Raw genomic sequence first — 20,725 nt, 5'->3', positions numbered from 1 at the left:
TATGTGGGCTTTCTCATAGGCCCGCTGAGTGGATGACCCTGGGCGATGATGCCAAGCGCCCAGTGCGAAGAGCACAGAACTTGTGCAGTGGGAGGCTGTTGCTACTGATGCTGGTGATGGTGATGGACATAAAGGAGGAAGTTGGAGTCATTGATGTATACATGGTTGTGAGGGATATTAATAAGACAGTTTCTTAAATAGGAAAGCAAAAAAACTAAAACTAAAACAAAACAAAAAACAACCCTCACTGTCAACAAGCCCATATTCTCAGTGGGTGGAAATACACTCTTCTTAGCTCTAAAGAAAAAGGGTGGATTGGCATAGCTTTAAATCTAAAGCAGAAGAGTGTGAGTGTATAGTCAAGGGCTGAATTGGATCCATGCCCTGAGTGGGCCGAGATGGAGTTGTCCTTTTCTACCTTAGCGTTTACCCCAGTGATGGCTGGGGAGGGATGGACAGACAGACTCACGTTGACTTGAGATTGAAGCCCTGGGGAGGAATGGTGGGAAGCTTGAGGGCTTTAGGATTTCGTGAGATTCTTTTGCAGAGTGGTGTCAGTTACAGAGCAGGACAAGTTCAGTGTAGATAATCAGGAGAAACGACCATTTGGCCCTGTTGGCCCCCTTTCTTCTGTCTCCGCTCATCTTGTTCAATAAGAACGTTGATATTTGGGCTGCCAAACTGTAGAGATATTTATCCGGTACCGTGGTATTTTGCCCAAGTTAGCCTAAGGTGTCTCTTTGGAGACATATTTATTCATCCGTCCTTTGGCTTTCCCTAAAATAGAGCCATGTCCGTTACTGATTTGCTGTCCGTGTTGTGTTAGTTCACATGCTTCACATGCCCGGGCTGCCTCACAATAGGCTCTCATAAGCCGTCCCAGGTGTACCACTGGTAGCAGAGGGAGCCAACCACATTGTTCCCCTGGGAAAAAGCGGTGGACAGAGAAGAAGAGCCCTGGTTTGAAATGCCTGGCTCGCTGAGCAGGCCTGAGAAAATGCCTCCATCCTCGGGTTGTGGCAGGATCCTGTGTGCCCAGCGCACACATTATAATATCAAAGAGATGGCCCATCTGATCGCCTCTACTGGTGTCCAGTTGTTGAGTTCTCTCCCTCTCGAGGCCCTTTGGATTGAGTTTCCTGGTGTTCTGGGAAGCTAAAAAAGCACCTGATGCTCCAAAGGGACTGTTGAGTGTTTTGAAAGTTTATGTGTCACTGCATAATGAGAATAATGAGTTAATATGTTGGCGACTCCCTCTAGGGCATGTACATCAAATCAACCTATGATGGATTGCATGTGATCACCGGGACCACAGAAAATGTAAGTGTGCCTCTGTAGGGTGTGTGTGTGTGTGTGTGTGTGTGTGTGTGTGTGTGTGTGTGTGTGATGTTATCTGTGTGAGATGTGTGAGAGCTGGTGTGACGGCCGCTGTGTGTGTTCTGTTGGCTTATTGGCTGCCGCCTGTTACTGTTGTCAATTTATTATTTAAATTGTCCTTTATTGCTCTGGGTCATGTGCCATGTCTTTTTTTTTTTTTTTTTTGCCTCCACCCTTGTGCTAATTATTTCTTTGGCACCATGGAGGTGTGAACCCAAAAGTACAAAAATAACGATCTGTGTGTTGTTATGAGTCACTCACAGTGGAACTGGGGTTGGTGACCATGTGTATAGTGTGTGTGTGTGTGTGTGTGTGTGTGTGTGTGTGTGTGTGTGCGCGCGCGCGTGCGCGCGCTCATGTATATGGGTGTGCATCTGTATGGAGGGCAGAAATCAGTGTTGGGTGTTTTCCTCAGTTGCCCTCTACTTTATGTTTTGAGTAGGATGTCACTGATTGTAGACCAGCTGGCCTGCAAGTCTCAGGATTTCTCCTGTTTCTGCGTCCCTTGCCTCTAGGGTTATAGGAGCATACTACTGTGCCTAGCTTTTTACCCAGATGCTGGAGATCTGAACTCGGGTCCCAGGTGTGTACAGTCAACACTTCCCTCACAGAGCCATCTCATTATCTTCTCTAACATGATGAATTTGAAAAAAGTAGAGCGAGGTAAATGTAATCCTCTTGCACCCTAAACTCTGGCCAGCTTTTGGGTGACATTGGCATGAAGTAGTAGGAATATTTCAACAGCTACCCTCTGCCTCTGTAAAAGAATCAAATGTTTGAGGAGGAGATAATCCCAAATATAGGGGGAAGTTTGGCAGTTTTTTTCCCTTCCAGTGTGGTGACAATGTGTGTCTGATTTAAGTCTCACAGTAGGCCTTTTGATAAAAATGTGTCATGAGCTTTGATGAATGCTTGCTATACAGCTCTTGAGTGTTATAGCGAGAAAATGCCAATGCTTGAGGTAGTGAGTAAATTCTAAATCAATCTGGTATCCCTGAGAGACAAATGAGTGGAAGATACTGTGTCTTTAAGTATTCCTTGTCAGAAATTAAAAAAAAAAAAAAAAAACCCTGAGAATCAAGAGGAATTTAAGTTAAACTTTGTGTGTGTGTGTGTGTGTGTGTGTGTGTGTGTGTGTGTGTGCATGATATTATACGAACCACAGGAGTGCAGGTGCCTACAGAGGCCAGAGGGAGTCAAGTCCCCTGGAACTGGAGTTAAAGGTGGCTGTGAGCTGTCTGATGTGAATGCTGGGAACCAAACCTGAGTCCACTGTAGTAATAGAATGGAAGACTAAACAATGTTGCCTTAGAATCAAATGAAATGTCAACTGTGAATAACGATACATCTTTCTCAAATTCCTACCAGAATCATAAACCAGGGCCACAGACCTAGGATTTACCTGCATATAGTCTGGTCCAGAACTGAATGGAAGCTGCCCTAGATGGGGCTGGAGGGGATTACTTACAATCATGTTAACGGTTAAGAAAAACCAAAAACTCATTTAATTCCATGTGGTATTCTATTAAAAATATTGTCCATTACTTTAGTCTTTCACCATGCATTTATTGAGGGTGTGGCATGCACAAGACCCTGGGCTAAGTCTTGTAGCTGTGGCCGGGAAGCAGTCATGACCTCACTTCCCAAGGGCATGCTCTGGGCGCTTTGTACAGATTCATGGATATTTTATACTTGGTTGGCAGTAGGAAATGCCAGCTCCAGATCAGCTCTTCAACTGTCAACAGAGGTAACTGTAATTTCACTTAGAAAGTTTGGATGAAGGGGAGCAGTGGTGGGCAGAGATGACCCAGGACTTTTCTAGTTCTGTGTGCCTCCATCCTGGGCTCCAGGGTGATACAAAGCCAGCAGGCCATTCTTAGCAATGCAGTGCGTGTTGTTGGAGTGACCTCAGCAGTCGGGGTCAGACAGATCGTTCTGAGGTGTGCTCTATCTGACTTCTTTTTGGATGTTGCGATCTTATTCAGGAACCTGAACAACCCTCTCTCATGGGAGTGGGATGTGCTTCAGAAGAATGGGACATTGTTCTGCCCTTTCTGAGGGCACACTGCAAGAGGCATCATTTTTTCCGTAGTCCGACTCATGGTGAAGATAGGCAAGAGCCCCTGACTTGGGGAAAATGTTGGTATCAGGCTCTCTGTTTATCAGTGTTCTGCCAAACGCAGCCCTGAATCTCTTGATGGGACATTTGAGAAATGAAGACACGAGGATCCTTGGGAAGGGAGTCAGTTGAGGACAGTAGTTCACGTGTTTTAAGATCTATAAACAGGGACTTCCTGGCCTCGGGGCCATGTCTTATAAAATGAAGCTTGCCTCAAATGAATCCTCCACTCATGGAGGCTAAGACGATGGTGATTTCCGAGGGGTCAGACTTAACTCCAGCAGTTGACACTCTGGTGCAGAAGGGAGCATTCATCTTTAAAAAGCAACCGAAGAGGAAGAGGCTCTAGGTTGGTGTCTCCTCCCAGTATCAAGCTGGTTGCTAATCTCCGCTGAGGCTGCTGTTGTTATGGCAACGGATGAGCTATTTTGAAAATAACCAGCGTAGTTACCTGTGCCTTCAGCTGAGCCTTGATAGAGCAGAGGCTGTTTCCACAGTTTAATGCTGCCGGCTAATTTCTTGTTAAGCCTATCACAGCGGTTGAGTGGGAAAAATCCAGCAAGTGTGTTTTGAGTTTTGTTGCCCGCCCCCATGTTCAAAGGTGCTATTTTGTCTTCAGATAGCTGTTAATTGAAGTCTCACCCACTCATATATGTTACAAAATTAAATACTCTAACCTAGATGGTGTTTAATTAGAAATCCAAGGTTTTATCTTTTCCTCTTCATCATGTGATAGGCCTTAAACAGAAAGAGTTTTTGTTCACTTAAGGAATGGGAATATGCTTGGCACCACATTGACAAGTGGCTTATATCCCTTTGTAAACGTCTTCGTTGTTGTGAAGTAATCACAGTGCATAATTCAGGAGGAACAACACATGCTTTTTTTTTTTTTTTTCCTTTTTCTTTCCCTTTTTTAAAAAAAAGATTTATTTATTTTTATTTTGTGGGCATGTATGTCTGTATGGGGGTGCCAGATTCCTTGGAACTGGAGTTACAGATAGTTATGAGCTGCCATGTGGGTGCTGGGAATTGAACTCAAGTCCTCTGGAAGAGCAGCTAGTGCTCTTAACCGCTGGGTCCTCTCTCCAGCCCCTCATTTTTTTCTTTTTAAAAAGTCTTTCTGCGTGTGTGATGTGTGTATGTGGCATATACATGTGTGTGTGTGTGTATATGTGTGTGTGTGTGTGTGTGTGTGTATGTGTTTGTGTGTGTATGTTTGATATGTGTGTATGTGTATGCTCTTTTGTGTATATATACCAGTGTGCTTGTGGATATGAGTGTGTCTGTATATTGCTGTGGGTGTGAGTGTGGGTGTGCACATGCCACACTTTGTGTGTGTGTGTGTTCAGAGGACAACCTTGAGTATCAGTCCTTGTCTTTGACCTTGAAATAGTGTCTCCTGTTTGCCACTGAGTACCCCAGGCAAGCTGCCTGGGAGCTTCCAGGTTCCTGTCTCTGCCATTTGTCTTACTATGGGAACACAGAACACACTTACCACCATGTCCTGCCTTACCGGGGCCCTGGGCACCTGACTTTGTGTCCCATTCGTGGGTAGCTAGTACCTTATCTGCTGAGCCATCTCCCAGTCTTAAGATCCTTGTTCTTGCCGGGCGGTGGTGGCGCACGCCTGTAATCCCAACACTCGGGAGGCAGAGGCAGGTGGATCTCTGTGATTTCGAAGCCAGACTGATCTACAGAGTGAGATCCAGGAAAGGCACAAAGCTACATAGAGAGACCCTGTCTCGAAAAACCAAAAAAAAAAAAAAAAAAAAATTCTTTCTTTTTCTTACTAAAGCCACATTTATAACCTAATGGTGAAAAAAAAAATACAACTTTTTTTTTTTTAAAAAAGAAAATTTTTGTTTCCGTTAACTTCTTATTTTAATGGCATTGTGGTAACTTGGAAAACCAGAAAGAAAAGAGATTAATGTTTATTAATAATGACAGTGATCCTTACTCATTAAATGGTTCTTCTGCTTTCACAGGGTGAGTTATAGGGAACTGTGAAACTTTTCCATTTATTTATTTACTATTTATTTATTTACTTGTTTATTTACAGTTGAACTTCTGGCTTTTATCAGCTAACCATTTCAACAATATTACCCACATATTTCATTTTTTAGATGAACTCATGTGTTAATGGAGAGGTCATCTGCTGCAACCAACCTCATAATAGGTTACACTAGACTCCTATGCCAAGACCCGTGGGCCACCTTCATAGATTGTTTTTATTTTTCTGAGAAAGTTTTATTTCTGTTGCTATTGTCTACAGAAGAAAGAGGCAGAAAGAGAGAGGCAAACCCTTAAGCCAGGTCTCTCTCTGTTTCTCTGTAGTCTCCTGCAGACAGGTCTCAGAAGATTCACGCTGGTGATGAAGTCATTCAAGTTAACCGGCAGACTGTGGTGAGTTCATTCATTGGGATGTAATTTTTTCCCTCCACAACTGTTCATTTAAAACTCTGTGTGTGTGTGTGCGCGCCCGCATGTGCATACATACACACACACACACACACATACACATACACACACACACACACACACACGCAGGTGTTCATGGAGGCCAGAATATGGCATCAGATCTTCAAGAGCTGTATTTACAGGGAATTGTGAACCACCCAACATGGGTGCTGGGAATCAAACTCCAGTCCTCTACAAGAGCAGCTGGTGCTCTTAATGGCTGAGCCATCTCTACAGCCTCTGTATTTAAAAAAAAAAAAAAAATTACACTTTGTACCCATTTTTTTTTTTCAGTGTCTGATGTAGTGCTAAGATGAACATATTTGCATTGACCTATTTGCTCGTAACTTGACTTTCCTTGAGATAAGTTTCCGGGTTGGATTTTCATGGCTCACGAGCAAGTCTCCCTGCCTCCTTTTCCCTCATTCAAGGTCGGGTGGCAGCTGAAAAATCTGGTGAGAAAGTTGAGGGAGAATCCCACGGGTGTGGTGCTGCTGCTGAAGAAGAGACCTATAGGCTCTTTCAACTTTACTCCGGCCCCCCTGAAGAACCTGCGGTGGAAGCCGCCTCTCGTGCAGGTATCTGTGACCGTGGTAGACCCTCGTCTAGAGTGGACTTTGTCAAAAACGGCTTCAAATGGAGGGTGATTGCTTTTAGGGGCTGGTTTGCTTGTCAGTATTCTCTAGTCCTGCTTGCATGAAAATGTAAACTCTGTTCTTTGCTGAACAGGGTGGTAGCCACTTGCCGTATGTGACTATTTAAATAGTTGAAGGTCAGTTCCTCCATCTCACTGGCTGTGTTCCAGGTGCTGAATCGTCACCTGTGGCTGGGGCTGCCTCAGTGGACCACACAGGTCACTTTAGATTATCTCACTTGTCCTCAACATGGTCTGTGGCCTTTCCTGGGGAGACACAAGCAAATGTCCATTTGCGCCAGGTCGGGCACCGGTGGCTAACCAGAGAAATCATTCTACCCACATCTAGCTGAGTGAGACAGTGTATTGGGGTTACTTACAGGATCATGGTGACTTGAAGGCTTCTTTGCCATTGAAGAGCCCATGCCAACATGAGTGACAGCCCACCAAAGACAAACCTTAGAATTCCCTGTGTGGCTGGCAGACAGGTGTGTCAGCCCACGGAGCGTCTCTTCTCCCTGGCAACTGATACTACTTTGTAATGTTAGGGAACATTGTGAGTTTTGTAACTTTCAGGAATATCCTGAACTTTGGATGTTTACTTTCTGAATTGTTGTTGTTTTGTTTGTTTGTTTTTTTTAGAAAGGGTTTTTCTGTGTAGCCCTGGCTGTCCTGAAACTCACTCTGTAGACCAGCTGGCCTCAAACTCACAGAGATCTGCTTGCCTCTGTCTCCCCAGTGCTGGGATTAAAGGTGTGCACCCCAACCCTTGACTTACTCTCCGGTTCTTAAGAGCTTCCCTTTTTCTTCTAGGAGGGATGTTTCAATTGTGGGGGAAATAACAGTCAGCATTCGATACACTACATAGGACTTGAACCCTGATTTTAGGGCTCCCATGAGCTGCTGAGTCCTTAGCAGGACTTTGCTAAAGAGCAGGTGGGGATTTAGCTCAGGCAGTGGGAGGTGGCACCACACCTTTGCTTAGGCATGGTTCAGAATCCCCAGCCCATGCCGGAATATAAAAAACAAGCCAACTTTAGGTGAGCTTTATTATTTAAAGCTTCTGTAAGCATTAATGACCTTTATTGTCTTGGCTGAGCTTAAGGGGCTCAATGACACCTCTTCAGCCTCAACAGACCCCCTTTAGCCACTAATTCCTAGTTTTCACTTTCCAATAGTATTTTAAATGTTTGCTTTTGCTGTTAAAAAAAGTCCTTAAGCCAAATGTGGTGGTGTGTTCCCCTAACACCAGCAGGTATACCCCCTTGCCAGGGCTATAAAATGAGACCTTAGCTCAAAAAGTACCTTAAATCTTAGATGACATTTTGTTTGCAGGGCTACCTGTGATTTTATTTTGCATCTTCATGTGAAAGGTGGAGTGCTTTTCAGCTGTATATCTGAGTGCTTTATGATGACATAAGGCTGCAAATGTATCCACAGGCATAGCAAGCAGAGTGGAAATCAGCAGCACCAAGTGGAGGGTGGAGCAGATGGGACACAGGATTTATGTTTTAAAATTAAAGAGAGGGGACCAGAGAGGTGTCTCAGCAGTTAAAAGCACTTCCATGGGACTTGGGTTCCATTCCCAGCACCCACATGGCAGGCAGCTCACACTGTCTGTAACTCTAGTCCAGGGCATCCAACACCTTCCTCTGGCCTCCGTGGTTAGTGCATGCATTTGGTGTACTGACATGCCCCAAACCATCCATGTATATAAAGTATTCAAAATATAAATATAAATAAATGTATTCAAAAATGAGAAAAACTTACTGACACACCTAAACTACATACACATTCGCTCTACAGTGCGGCATTTCAAAATTGGTTTGTGTTGTTGTTAATGCACGTATGACCTCACCGCTGTTTGTGGTGAAAATGTTTTAGTCTATTCTCTCAGCGGTCCTCAGGAATCACTTCGTGTTGACTGTCGTCATCCTCTAGAAAGTTGTGACAGAGAGAACGGTAGGGACTGGGTAGGTGAGGTGCCTCTTGCTGATGAGAAGGAAGGGGGTGAGGTCTGCACTGGCAGATGAGGGTGCATCTTATTCTTTAAACCCATGCGACCCGCCACCCCCAACAACATGGACACGTGGCCATCAGGCAGAGGTTGTCTTAGGTTGGGTTCTTAGAGGCAGAGTTGTGATTCCTGTCAGAGTGATGTGTAAGGGCAGAGGAAGACAAGTCTGGGCATGGCCCCCTCTGTGGGACAGAGGGTCATGTGTAGTCAGACAGCTGCAGGCCTGCTGGCCCTTCCTAGGAGAGGAAGCTTTGTCTGCTGAGGGCCAGTCTCTAGAGAAGGGGTGGCTGTGAGCTTTCGGCAGTTACTCTGCCCAGAAGCTGGGGACTGAGATCACAGTATGGGGACTCTGAGTGTCCTTCATCGCCAATGTCTCAAACTCTCTAAGTTGGCTTGGTCAGTCAGGCTAGTGTAATAGCAGAGATAGGGTACTAGGCTAGAGGGCGTGGACTTTACCCCCAGGGGTCAGGCCGACGCCTGGTTTTATGTTCTTATCTGTGTTACTCTGCTAGGGTTGCCATAACAAAGTTCTATGGGCTGAGTGATTGGGGTTCAAGGTCAAGGTGTTCAGGGTTGGTCTCTCCTGAGGTCTTCCTCTCCAGTTTGGAAATAGCTGCCTTTGCTCTGTCTTCACCTCCTCGCTCTGTCTGTGTCTTCATCTTGTCTGGACACAGTTGGATTGAGTGCATCCTGATGTCCTGATTTTAACTTGCTCCCCTCTTCAACGGTGTGATATCCAAATACAATTGCATTCTGAAGTACCGGGGCAGGGGTCCCCAACATAGGAATCTTGAGGGGGCACAGTTCAGCTCGTGACACTATCTAGACACAAGGAAATATCATGTAGGAGGCTGCTGTGGATGTCCAGATGTGAAGTGATGAAGTCCCGAGCAAGGCTAGTGCTGAGGTGGTTCAGATGAATGACTAATGGTTCGAGACACCTTGGAGATGAGGCCCTTCTTGAGTCCCCAAGCAAGGCTGTGTGGGTTAACATTCCAGCTCTGCGGTGCATTGTCTCTAAGCTTTGGGTGAGATATTCAGGCCCCCTGAGCCTCACTTTCCTAATTAGTGCTGTTGAGTATTAGAGAAGGCTTTGGGGTCAGCCTGAGGGAGGGTTAGGTAGGGGAGAAGCAGGTGTCATGTGGTGAGCTAAGACAGAACCATTATGAAGGGAGAGATGCCAGGTGCAGTAAGCATAACAGAGTGTGAGGTGGCAAAGGAAAATCCCCATGGGTGTGTTCAGATCAGAGGGAAAGTTACGTATAGATAGAGGCTAGTTCATCCCTTGAGTTCCGGAAATGGACTTTGGGAGGGAGCGCACTTCATTTTCCGCTTCCTTACTGTGCAGTTTGAGGATGAGGAGCTGGGGAGAGATGGGGACTCCCTTCATTTTGTTTCTGACCCAGGGAAGTTATCACTGTGAAGACGGAGACGCTGCTGTGTGGCTCAGCTACCAAATGCGGTTTGCAGAATATGAACACTGGTAGACGAGACTGTAGGTTTGCTCAGCTCCTGACCCAAGGTGTTTCTCCAGCTTAGTCTTCAATGGTCATTATGCCTGGGTGCCCTACACGCCTGGGAGGGATGTCATCTGATTCTTCTCAGTATCTCAGTTGCCCTTCCACAGGAAAGATGGCCACCATTCTGTTTTTAGGCTGCACCCTGACAAATGAGGGTTTTCTGAAACAATTCATGTTGGAATTTGGGGGAGAAAATGTCTAATGGGAGTGTTCTAGAATACTTGTGGCTTACAGGATTTTGAGGATATGGATTTTGGCCCTGTGTTTTCAGATATGGGGATTCATTGATTCATTGGATATCAACAGATTCCATATTGAACTGAATTAAGGGCTCGATTGGGAGATGATGCTGGAAGACTCGACAGAGCCCATCCATGCCTGTGTGCCTTTGTATCCCTTCTGAACGTAGCTGTCACTTTGAATCTCTCGGTGGCCATTGTCCCCGTGGACATCGTCCACACTAGCTGTTGGGCCCGTCTAGTCGCTGGGACCCATTGCATTCATCACAACCTGAGGTCAAAAGGGAGTGCTTCCTTCCCTGGAAGGGTCTAGCATGGACTGGCTGGCCTTCGCCAGTGGTTCCCATAGTAACTGTGAGGCCCTGGCTGGTCTTTTCCCAACTGGAGCTGGTTGGTCAGCGTCGTTGTTCGATGGTAGAAGAAATAAGATAGAAGGTCTCATAGGAGATTTTGGAATGTCAGCCCTTCCTGCGTCTGCGAGACGTGCACAAGACGAAGCCGGCTAAAATCCCAGCGTGGATCTCCCGGCACATGAACTCTGACCTCTGTCTGAGGGGCCACTGGCACTTGATGGCTGCTGGGAGGAGAGTCAGTTTTCTTCAGGGATGTGGTCCTGCACAGACTACCCATGCTCCAGCACAAGTCCTGCACTTGTACACATGCAGGCAACACTGAATGGCCGTGAAGTTAGAGGTGGGGTGACAGGGAGGGGGAGGGAATGAGAGAACAGGAAGTTGTTGAGAGAGGAGACAGGGAAAGGGATCAAGGAGAGAGTGGATTGGATCGAAACATGCACATGTATGAATATTAAATATTTCATAAAAACGTAAGTCCTTTGAGATCAGTAATGTAATTAAAGTTAAAGATTTAATTTTTTTTTTTTTTTAATTTAAAAATGTGTCTGTGGGGTTGGGGTTTTAGCTCAGTGGTAGAGCGCTTGCCTAGCAAGGGCAAGGCCCTGGGTTCGGTCCTCAGCTCTTGGGAAAAAAAAACGTGTTTGTACCATGGGCGTGCATTGCTAAATTTAACAGAATGAGTGGTGTATTTACTGTGTGGCAAGCATGTCCTGTGCCCTTCGCGTGTGTTCTCTCGGTTTCCAGCTGGATGCTGTTCTTGTTCCCATCAAGTCCCATCATATAGATGAGACACAGAGACGTTGAGTGACTGTCTTAGCAGTACACAGCTGGTCAGCAGGGCAGCCAGGATCACACCCAGAGCCCCCAAGGCCGCACCCCTAATCTGAGGGACACTGCTGTGTGCTTTTCTCAGCCAGCAGGGTTGTTAGTGTCCGTTATACAGAGGAGGAAACTGAGGCATGGATTTGTAAGTGGTTCCCCTGAAGCCAGCGTTAAAACCCCATGGCTTCTCCAAGTCGTCTGTGAGCCGGTGGCCTCACGGAAGCGTGGATGTTGAGCTCTGTTGGTGGCCGTGAGTGTGTGGGTGAGCTCTGCTTGTACTCAGGCCTGGCTTGGTTTGGGGTGGGGGAAGTTAGACAAGAATAATCTCCAAGTGGATCTCTGCTTTTCACTCCTGTGTGTCTCTCCTTGCAGACCTCACCCCCGCCCACCACGACCCAGTCCCCGGAGAGCACCATGGATGCCTCCCTGAAGAAGGAGAAGCCAGCCATCCTGGATCTGTACATTCCTCCCCCACCCGCTGTGCCCTACTCCCCCCGGTACGTGCCCCCCCATGTCACGGGGGACTGGCTGTCCCTGCATGGCCAATGCTGAGCCAGGAGGCCACTTTAAATGACAAGATCTGACTCGCGGTGTGGGACTGCAGGGCAGGGTCTCGCTTCATGGGGCTTGAAAGTTAGACAGTTGGGGTGAGGGCCCTTTAAGAAAGGGATCCCAGCACACCTGACTTGTGAACAATTTACAGAAGTCTGTGCTCTTGGGGCCTCGGAAGCAGCTGTTTGGGGACCCCTGTAGCTTACGTTATGTCAGCTCCCTGATAAATTCATTTGTAGGGAAGAAGCTGAAAGTGTTTGTGTGAGAATCATTAAAGGTTGCCTCATTTTACCAAGAAAGATGTATGCATGCACATGTGCACACACAGATACAAACATATATACACATGTAAACACAGATACACACACAGGCACATACATATACAAATATACAAACATATACATAGACCTACACAGACACACATATACACACAGGTGCACACACACATATGTAATATTTACATATGTATACAGACATACACACAAACACACATAAATACACATACATATACATTTACACTTGTGCATACATATACATACATATACACATAATACATAGACACGTACACATGTACATACACAGTACCTATACACACAACACACACACAAACTCACAAACACATACCTACATACACACACCTACACAAACACACACGAACATATATCTACATACACGGACACACATATACAAACCACACACACACAACAGCACTCTGAAAAATGGTGAGGTGATATGTGTTGAACTGTCTGTGAGCAAATGAGTGTGTACTTGTGATATCAATTCTTGCTTGGTGTCCTAACTGTTGCGGTGCAGCATAGTGGTCACAGGAGGGACGGTGGCGGTCGAGGGGTGTGCTCCAGGTGTCCTCATGGGGGCTCACATACTGACACATGCTAGTGACACTAGAGGATGTCGCTTCTATTCAGAGTACCCTGAGTAAGGGGCCGGGTTACCCCTTGGCACCAAGCAGACTTGCTTTTGCCTCTAACACCGACAGTGTCTCACCCACCTGGTCAAACACACACTAGGATGGACGTCTTCTACATCACCAGGCAGAGCCCAAGCAGCATCTGTGCAGTGGGTGTGCCGGATCATTTGTCTTTTTTGTTTGTTTGTTTGTTTTTAAGACAGGGTTTCTCTGTGTATCCCTGGTTGTCCTGGAACTCACTCTGTAGACCAGGCAGGCCTTGAACTCACAGGAGAGTTCTACCTGCCTCTGCCTCCTGAGTGCTGGGATTAAAGGCATGTACCACTACCGCCAGGATCATTTGTCTTTGTTTATCAGGGTTTTTGTTACTTTTGTGTCTCTTGCCTGGGGACTGATCGAAGTCGCCCTGTGGTCTCCCTTGACTTACCCAGAAGGAATGGCAGCATGTAGTGATTTACCTCAAGTGTGGTGATCAGAGATGTCTGGTAGCTAGTGGGCCTCTTCCCCGATTACAGGGTCCTGTGGCATAGACTTGGAGTGGGTTAAAGCTGCAGGGGGTGTTGTCTCTGCACATGGCGACCCCAGAACCTCACAGGCCACACTGAGTGGGTCACTGTGTCAGGAACTGTAGGGAGACAGATTCTCCATCCCCCCCCCCCCCCCGACCCTGAGTGTTCTCTGGGCTTCAGTGAGAGTGTCACAGGAGTTCTGGCAAGAAGGGGACTGTGTACATGGGAAGGGAGCTGGGATGTTCAAATCCTTTTGTGGAGGACACATGGTAGTGCATACACACACAGGCCACCAGTGATGGCCTTCTCTGAGGTGTGAGAAATGCCAATGGATACAGAGAAAAAGTTAGGAATCATGAAAGCTTGTGAGTGAGGAGGTTATAAGGTGAGTTTAAACCATAGAAGATTCTGAGAAGGTGAGGGGACGTGGGTAGCAGGCTCACCTGGGGATGCCACTCACAGGCTTCATGACCCTCTTAGTTCTATAGTTTGTCCAGTGGTTTTCTACTGACTGCCTTACAAAGCTCACCAAATGCAAAGACAGAAAACTGTTCCTCTGGTAACCTGGGCTCAGGTACAAACTGAGTTCTACTCTATATTGGAATTTAAGGAGGATTAAGATGGAGTTGCTGATCCAACTTTTTTTTTTTTTTTTTTTTTAAACTGAGTTCAGAAATAATTCCCCTCCTCTGGTTTCTGAGAAGCACTCTTCAAAGTGTTGGAAGAATTTTCAAATCTAACAACTGCAGTACACGCCAAGAGTCTTGCTGGGTCCAGGCAATGACCTGACTCTTGGCGTGAGAAAAACGGCACAGTAGCTCACGCTTGGGCTGCTGACCCCTGTTGTGAACAGGACATTCATCCAGAGAACAGGATGTGGGAAGGCAGGAGCTGTGTTGTCAGGGTGCACTGGTCCTGTGTAGACACACATGGACAGGAGGCTGTGTTTGCCCGGACTCAACACGTTCATGGCTTCTGTTCTTCAGCAGGGGGATCTGTCTGTACTTGAAGGGGCAGCTTGATTTGAGTAAAGTAGTGCTTTCTCTCCAGTGGGAAGGAGTTGAAAGTCACACGTGCCCATGGTACCCGGGTTCCTGTTGTTCGTTCTTTAGCAAGAGAGCTGGGTCTGTGAGCTCCCTAGTCACCACACACTGTCTTCCAGGGACGAGAATGGGAGCTTTGCCTATGGAGGACCCAGTAAGAGTAAACAGCCGTTGCCAGGGCGTAAGGGTTCTGAGTCTCCAAACTCCTTCCTGGACCAGGAGAGCCAAAGATGCAGATTTACCATCGCTGATTCCGATCAGTTGCCGGCTTACTCGGTGGGAACCAATATCCTCCCCGCAAAAATGAGAGGGAAGACACCATCCTATGGTGAGTTCTCCAGGGTGCCCTGCTGCTCCTTTTTACTTCCCCACCCCTTCCTTATTTGGGGCTCTGGCATGAACTTGGCAGCCTCGCAAGGTGATCCGAGGAAAACATAAACCTCAGTGACATTCTAGGTATGAGCCCTTTATTCATCTGGCCAAAGCAAAGCCCTGTTGAGTCATTGCTCAGCCTGGCATCAAAGCCCAGCTGGGTGAGCTCACATTACAGTCTTAACTTGAGCATTGGAGACCCACAGGCTCAACAGTGGCCAGCATGCCTCTCTGCCCAAAGTGCTTTCAGTGTCCACGTGGGCCTTTAAAAATAGTTTGATTTTAGAATTTGTCTCAGCCTCTGTTTAAGTGGGCATGGTTGGGAGCTCAGTAATAAGTGAAGGGAGGGAGTGTCTTCAAGTTGATAAATGTCTCTAACCTTGCCTCACCATCTGGTTTCTGAAGGCAAACCCCGGCCTCTGTCCATGCCTGCAGATGGGAACTGGATGGGGATAGTGGACCCGTTTGCTAGACCTCGAGGTCACGGGAGGAAAGGTATGTCTCATCTAAGCAAACCAAAATTGCTGAATGGTGTCAGAAGACCCAGGTCACCCCATCTCTTGATTCCTCAAGAAATGAGGCCCAGCTTGTCATTAGTAAGTCAGGCCTGTTGAAGGTTGCTCCAATAGGGCTTGATTCCAGAGTGGAAACACTGTATCTTTCTAGAATCTAGTCAGCCCTGTGGCTTTTTAAGTCTCTAGACACAAATGGTCCACTTTTTAAACAAGTCATTCAGTAAACACCCTTAATTGCATGATTTTTTAAGCTTGATTTTTGATGAACATACAAATCATCTTTAAGTTACGGCATAATTACTGTCTGAAAAATTGTTTTTAATTCATCCTGTAATTGGTTGTTAATTATTCCACCAATCTTTAGGAAACATTTAAAAATATTTTTATATGCTAGGCACAGTTGTGTGTGTCATTAATCCCAGCACTTGGGAGGCAAGGACAGGCAGATCTCTTGAGTTTGAGGCCAGCCTGGTTTACATAGTGAGTTTCAGGCTGGCTGGGGCTACATAGTGAAACTGTGTCTCAAAAACAAAACAAAATTTTTACCTATTTTTGCTAGATAGGCTCTGATTACCAACATTGGATGGGAATTATAATATCACTGCTGTAATGTTGAAACAAAGAACCATGAGGCAGTGTAATGTGGGCTGTGGGCTGGAAGAAAGAATAAACTCCAAAGGCCTAGCCTTCCAAGTGAGCGTACATCCTGTCACCTGTGCTTGGATCACCTGGATTATACTAACAGGACAAAGGGACAAGATGCCAGTCTCTGGGTTTCAGATGTTCCTGGTGTGCAGACAGAAAGTCTGTGCAGCCGTCAGCAGGTGGCAGGGCTGGCCTTTGTTTGGATTTAAAACGTTAACTTCTTCATTGCCATTCTCTGAGCGTGGATCTAGCCTGCTCTCTTTCATATAAGGAGAGGTGTAGTATAAGGATTGGGGCTTATGAGAACTTCCTGCCGACTGCTTTAGGAGAGATGATGTCTCTCTACACATGGCCACTTAAGAAATAAAATAGCAGTGTTCCTGGGATGGAGCCCTCCCCCCTGGGGGTGATGATGGCTGAGCAAGGCACTCTGATCTATGAGTCTAGCAGAATGTCATTAGGGGTCATTTTACCACTATATATTTTTCTTTTTTTAGACCAGTAGTATTTAGTTTCCCCGCTATGTGCTGCAGGCCCCACCCACCAACAGCTGGGGAAGTGGGAATAGACGCACTCTTTGTCTTTGTTTTTTTTTTTTTTAAATTTTAAGTGAAGTTATATGTAGGTAAAAAGTTCTGGCTCTGGTTCTGCTGGGCCATTGTGTTTTCTCTTGGGTGCTAGAGCAGCCAGACTATATTATTAGCCACTTCATATCACGTGACTGACAAACCTGACAGAGACAACTTTAGAGAGAAATGTTTCCTTGGGCCACAGTTTTCATCCCACCGTGGGGGAGGCCTGGCAGGAGGAGCACAAGGTGGAAGCTGTTTACATGGTGCTGGACCCCTGGAGCTAGCAGCTGAACTTCAAAAGCTTACCCCTAATGACCTTCAGCCAGCCAGGTCCCATCTCCTAAAGCTTCCCCATTCTCTCAAGCTGGGGCACCAGAGAACACAAGCCCCTGGGGGAACATTTCACAGCTGCACCACAGCACTCCTTCCCTGCCTTCCTGAGGCTCATTTCCATCTTAGAATACACAAGGCATCCACACCAACCCGTCATCTTAGTAGTTCTGATACTGTTTAGGAGTTGAGAGGTCAAAGGACTCTGGGACTCAAGGACAACTCTCTTCACTGTAGTTAACATTCCAGGACCAACACAAGATGAACTTTTGTGTCCAGACCCCAAAAGCATGATCTATGTATGGTTCAGTGGACTCGGGCACCTTGCTCTGTAGCCATGCTGACTACATCTTAGAGTGGCTCCATCTGATGTCTGCAGCTTTCCTTGGCAGATGGCTTCAGCATTCAGGGGTCTCCACTACATAGGCTTTCCTTAAAAAAAAAAAAAAAAAAAAATCTGTATAACCCTCATAACCCCATAATTCATACATGCTGTGTGCCTGAAAAACCAGTGCCATATGGACCACACTAAGAACTCTGCTGCAGCTGGAGAGTATCTTGCTCTCACTGGACAAGCCTGTGGGTACCCACGTGGCCGATCCCAGGAAAACATCCTAGGCAGCTCCTTTCCTGCAGGGTGCCTGGAGGCAAGCTAGCTTGTTTTTCTTAAAATACTGTGTGTGTATAAGTACTTAGGTGCCAGAGTGCATGTTGAGATCAGAGGACAACTTGTATTTTCCTGCCTCTCGAGTCTGGCTGGCAGCTGCCTGGCTGCTGGCACCGGGCATGCCCCTCTTTCTCCCTCTTTCTCCTTTTTCTCCTCCTCTCTTGAGCCCAGACTTCTTATCTTACTTATTCTCTCTGCCCACCAGCCCCACCTGTCTCTTTCCTGCCTAGCTATTGGCTGTTCAGCTTTTTTATCAGACCAATCAGGTGCCTTAGGCAGGCAAGATGAACCAAATGCAGCACATCTTTACATAGTTAAACAAATGCAGCACAAACAAATGTAACACACCTTCACATGGTTAAATAGTCCACAACATAAACAAATGTAACGTATCTTTACATAATTAAACAAATTCAGCATAAACAAATGTAACACACCTTTACATAGTTAAATAGTCCACAACATAAACAAATGTAACACATCTTTACATAATTAAATGCATCACAAACAAATGTAAGGCACCTTTACATAGTTAAATAGTCCACAACATAAACAAATGTAACGTATCTTTACATAATTAAACAAATACAGCACAAATGTAACACATCTTTACATCATTAACCAAGGCAGCAGAAACAAATGTAACACACCTTCACATGGTTAGAGTCATAGTCCACAACATAAACAAATGTAACACATCTTTACATCATTAACAAAGGCAGCAGAAACAAATGTAACACAGCAGAAACCTATAACACCTTTGCCTAGTTAACATGATATTCCACAACACATCATAGCCGGGAAGTCATGAGACTCCAGCTGTGACAGTGGGGGTATGATATGGTAGACTAGGATGGGTAAGTCAGTGGCATCATCAGGAACCAAAAGTAGGTGTAGCCTTCAAAGGACCACCCACTGTGAGGTGCATCTGCCAGCCAGGCCCTACCTCCCAAAGGCTCCACAGCCCCCCAACACAGTGCCAGCCACTGAGGAGCGCATATTCAGGACATGAGTTGGCGGTGTGGAGGTGGAGAAGTTTTGACAGTTTTGATTTAACTGTAAGGCTCATGGCGAACCTCTTTCTTGGTGGTTCTTTTTGCAAATACTCCTGAGGCAGGTCTAGCCATTCACAGGGTCTTGCAGGGAAGAGAGCTGGGTATGTGTTTGCTTAGTGGGTGCTGTTCGGTCTGGGGGTTCCTGTTCTCATGGGCTTGTGGGCTTTGTTTGAAAACAGGGGAAGAGGCCCTCTGCCGCTACTTCAGTAATGAGCGGATCACACCCATCACTGAAGAAAGCACCTCGCCTGTGTACCGGTTCTCCAGACCCACAGCTGAGCGGCACCTGGTGCGAGGTGCGGACTACATTCGAGGGAGCAGGTGCTATATCAACTCGGATCTGCACAGCAGCGCCACCATTCCCTTCCAGGAGGAAGGGCCCAAGAAGAAATCGGCTGCCTCATCTGCCAAGGCATCTTCCGGGGAGCCTTCGCTGCTGGTCAGCTGGCTGACTCGCCTCAAGCTGTTGACTCATTGAGGCTGCTCCACCAGCCTCCTGCTGCCTGTCTCCTGCTAAGCAAGTGCCTTCTTCCTCAGGGGACAGCTGCTTCAGACTCCATCCGCAGTGCTCCAGGCGACCTTACTGCATTCCATGGTGTTTTGTTTTTTTTTAAGGTTGCGTGCAGCCGTTCCTGGAATTTTGAAGTCCTGGGCGGGCATCTGATCCAGAGGGATCTTAGGTGCTGTTTGTGGAGGCAGAAGGAAGGATGGACATGGCACAGCCTGCTCATTTTTGCCTCCCCCATTGTGGGAACATGGAGACATGCTCTGTACATTGTGCATTGGCCAGACAACTTAATGCCAGGAATTGGCAACATTGTTCACTTTTGTTTTCTTGGGCAGCAGGGGACTAAGGTTGATGGCTTTTGTCACATTGATGTGTCGGTTTGTGGTCCAACTTCTGTGTCTGAAAAAGCCGAAGGAGAAAACTGTTGTTTTTTTCTTTTTAAAGCTAGAGACCATATTTATAAGTGTGGCTGCATCCACAGCAGAGTGGCGTGCTAAGCGTGTGTGTGAGGCTGTTTGGAGCAGGGCTTTACCCTGTAGGTCAGCTGTTACACATGCTTAGCCCCCCTTTTTTCTAACAACCTCCAAACGTTTAGGTGAGCCAGTACGGACTCTTGAGCACACTTTGGGGTGTGTGGTAGACACCAGAAAGTATGTGCTTTTTGTGAGGGGTGTGGCCATTGTTCTGTGTGTCATTCTGTGAGGGAAGAACATAAAAGGTTTGCTGAGAGCCAAAGTATCGTTCAGGAAAACGAAGCAACAGGATTTGGAGTGATGAGACATTGGTCAGTTTACATTATTGACCTGTTTGATGTCTGTCTTCTGGAAAAAAAAAAAAAAAAAGCCCACAGCCCTTCCCAGTTGTACACATTTTGCTAATTAGAAGTATCTTGGAAAGCCTCATGGTCACTGATTTTTCAACTAGCATCAGGTATTTTGAAACTGTCTGGATATTAACTCTTGTTTAAACCGAATGTACCATATTTTGCTAGAATGGAAAGAGCCCGACCTTGTTAATTTAAGTGTTTTAAATAGAGTTGTATATTTTTCTTACTCTTAGTCACATGTAATTGAAATATTTCTGTTTTGCGTCATACGTGAAACCCAAGGAAAAAAGAGCATTCAAAGTGTTTTCAGATTTACAAGTGACCACTCTGGCCTTTGCCAGCATGGGCACTAATATTAAAAACCGAAATAAATCCTCCCAAGCATTTTTTGGGATTTTATGAATTTGTGGTAGTGGGAACTAAAGAAGCAAATGTAAACAGAACTATGGAAAAGGAAATTTCCAAGGTATTCTTAGGCAGAGCTCTAGCCAGGCCTCCACATACTCTTTCACACCTCTGGGGTTGTCCACTGACCTGCCTGAAAGGGAGCTAGCTCATGAATGGATCACCGGGGATAGTGAGCTTAACCCCATCTGAAATGCCTCTGGTGGGGTTAAGAGACCGAGCATCCACTTCTCTTAATGTGATTGGGTTCATACCAG

The 20,725-nt window shown here is 46.2% G+C and overlaps 1 protein-coding gene across 1 annotated transcript in view; it reads left to right on the top strand.

The window, feature by feature from the left end:
* Nucleotides 1-20,449, top strand: part of Cnksr3 (CNKSR family member 3) — a 94,051-nt gene extending 73,602 nt beyond the window's left edge. The window contains exons 7-13 of the mRNA XM_036169124.1: nucleotides 1,261-1,320; nucleotides 5,831-5,899; nucleotides 6,385-6,531; nucleotides 11,914-12,038; nucleotides 14,693-14,901; nucleotides 15,351-15,440; nucleotides 18,909-20,449. Of these exons, the coding sequence (XP_036025017.1) occupies nucleotides 1,261-1,320; nucleotides 5,831-5,899; nucleotides 6,385-6,531; nucleotides 11,914-12,038; nucleotides 14,693-14,901; nucleotides 15,351-15,440; nucleotides 18,909-19,207 (999 nt within the window). The 3' untranslated portion in view covers nucleotides 19,208-20,449. The remainder of the gene's footprint in view (nucleotides 1-1,260; nucleotides 1,321-5,830; nucleotides 5,900-6,384; nucleotides 6,532-11,913; nucleotides 12,039-14,692; nucleotides 14,902-15,350; nucleotides 15,441-18,908) is intronic.
* The last annotated feature ends 276 nt before the right edge of the window (nucleotides 20,450-20,725 follow it).

The sequence above is a fragment of the Onychomys torridus genome, chromosome 19 (genome assembly GCF_903995425.1).
Source record: "Onychomys torridus chromosome 19, mOncTor1.1, whole genome shotgun sequence".
Taxonomy (NCBI): Eukaryota; Metazoa; Chordata; class Mammalia; order Rodentia; family Cricetidae; genus Onychomys; species Onychomys torridus.
This window is presented reverse-complemented; position numbering and strand designations above follow the sequence as displayed.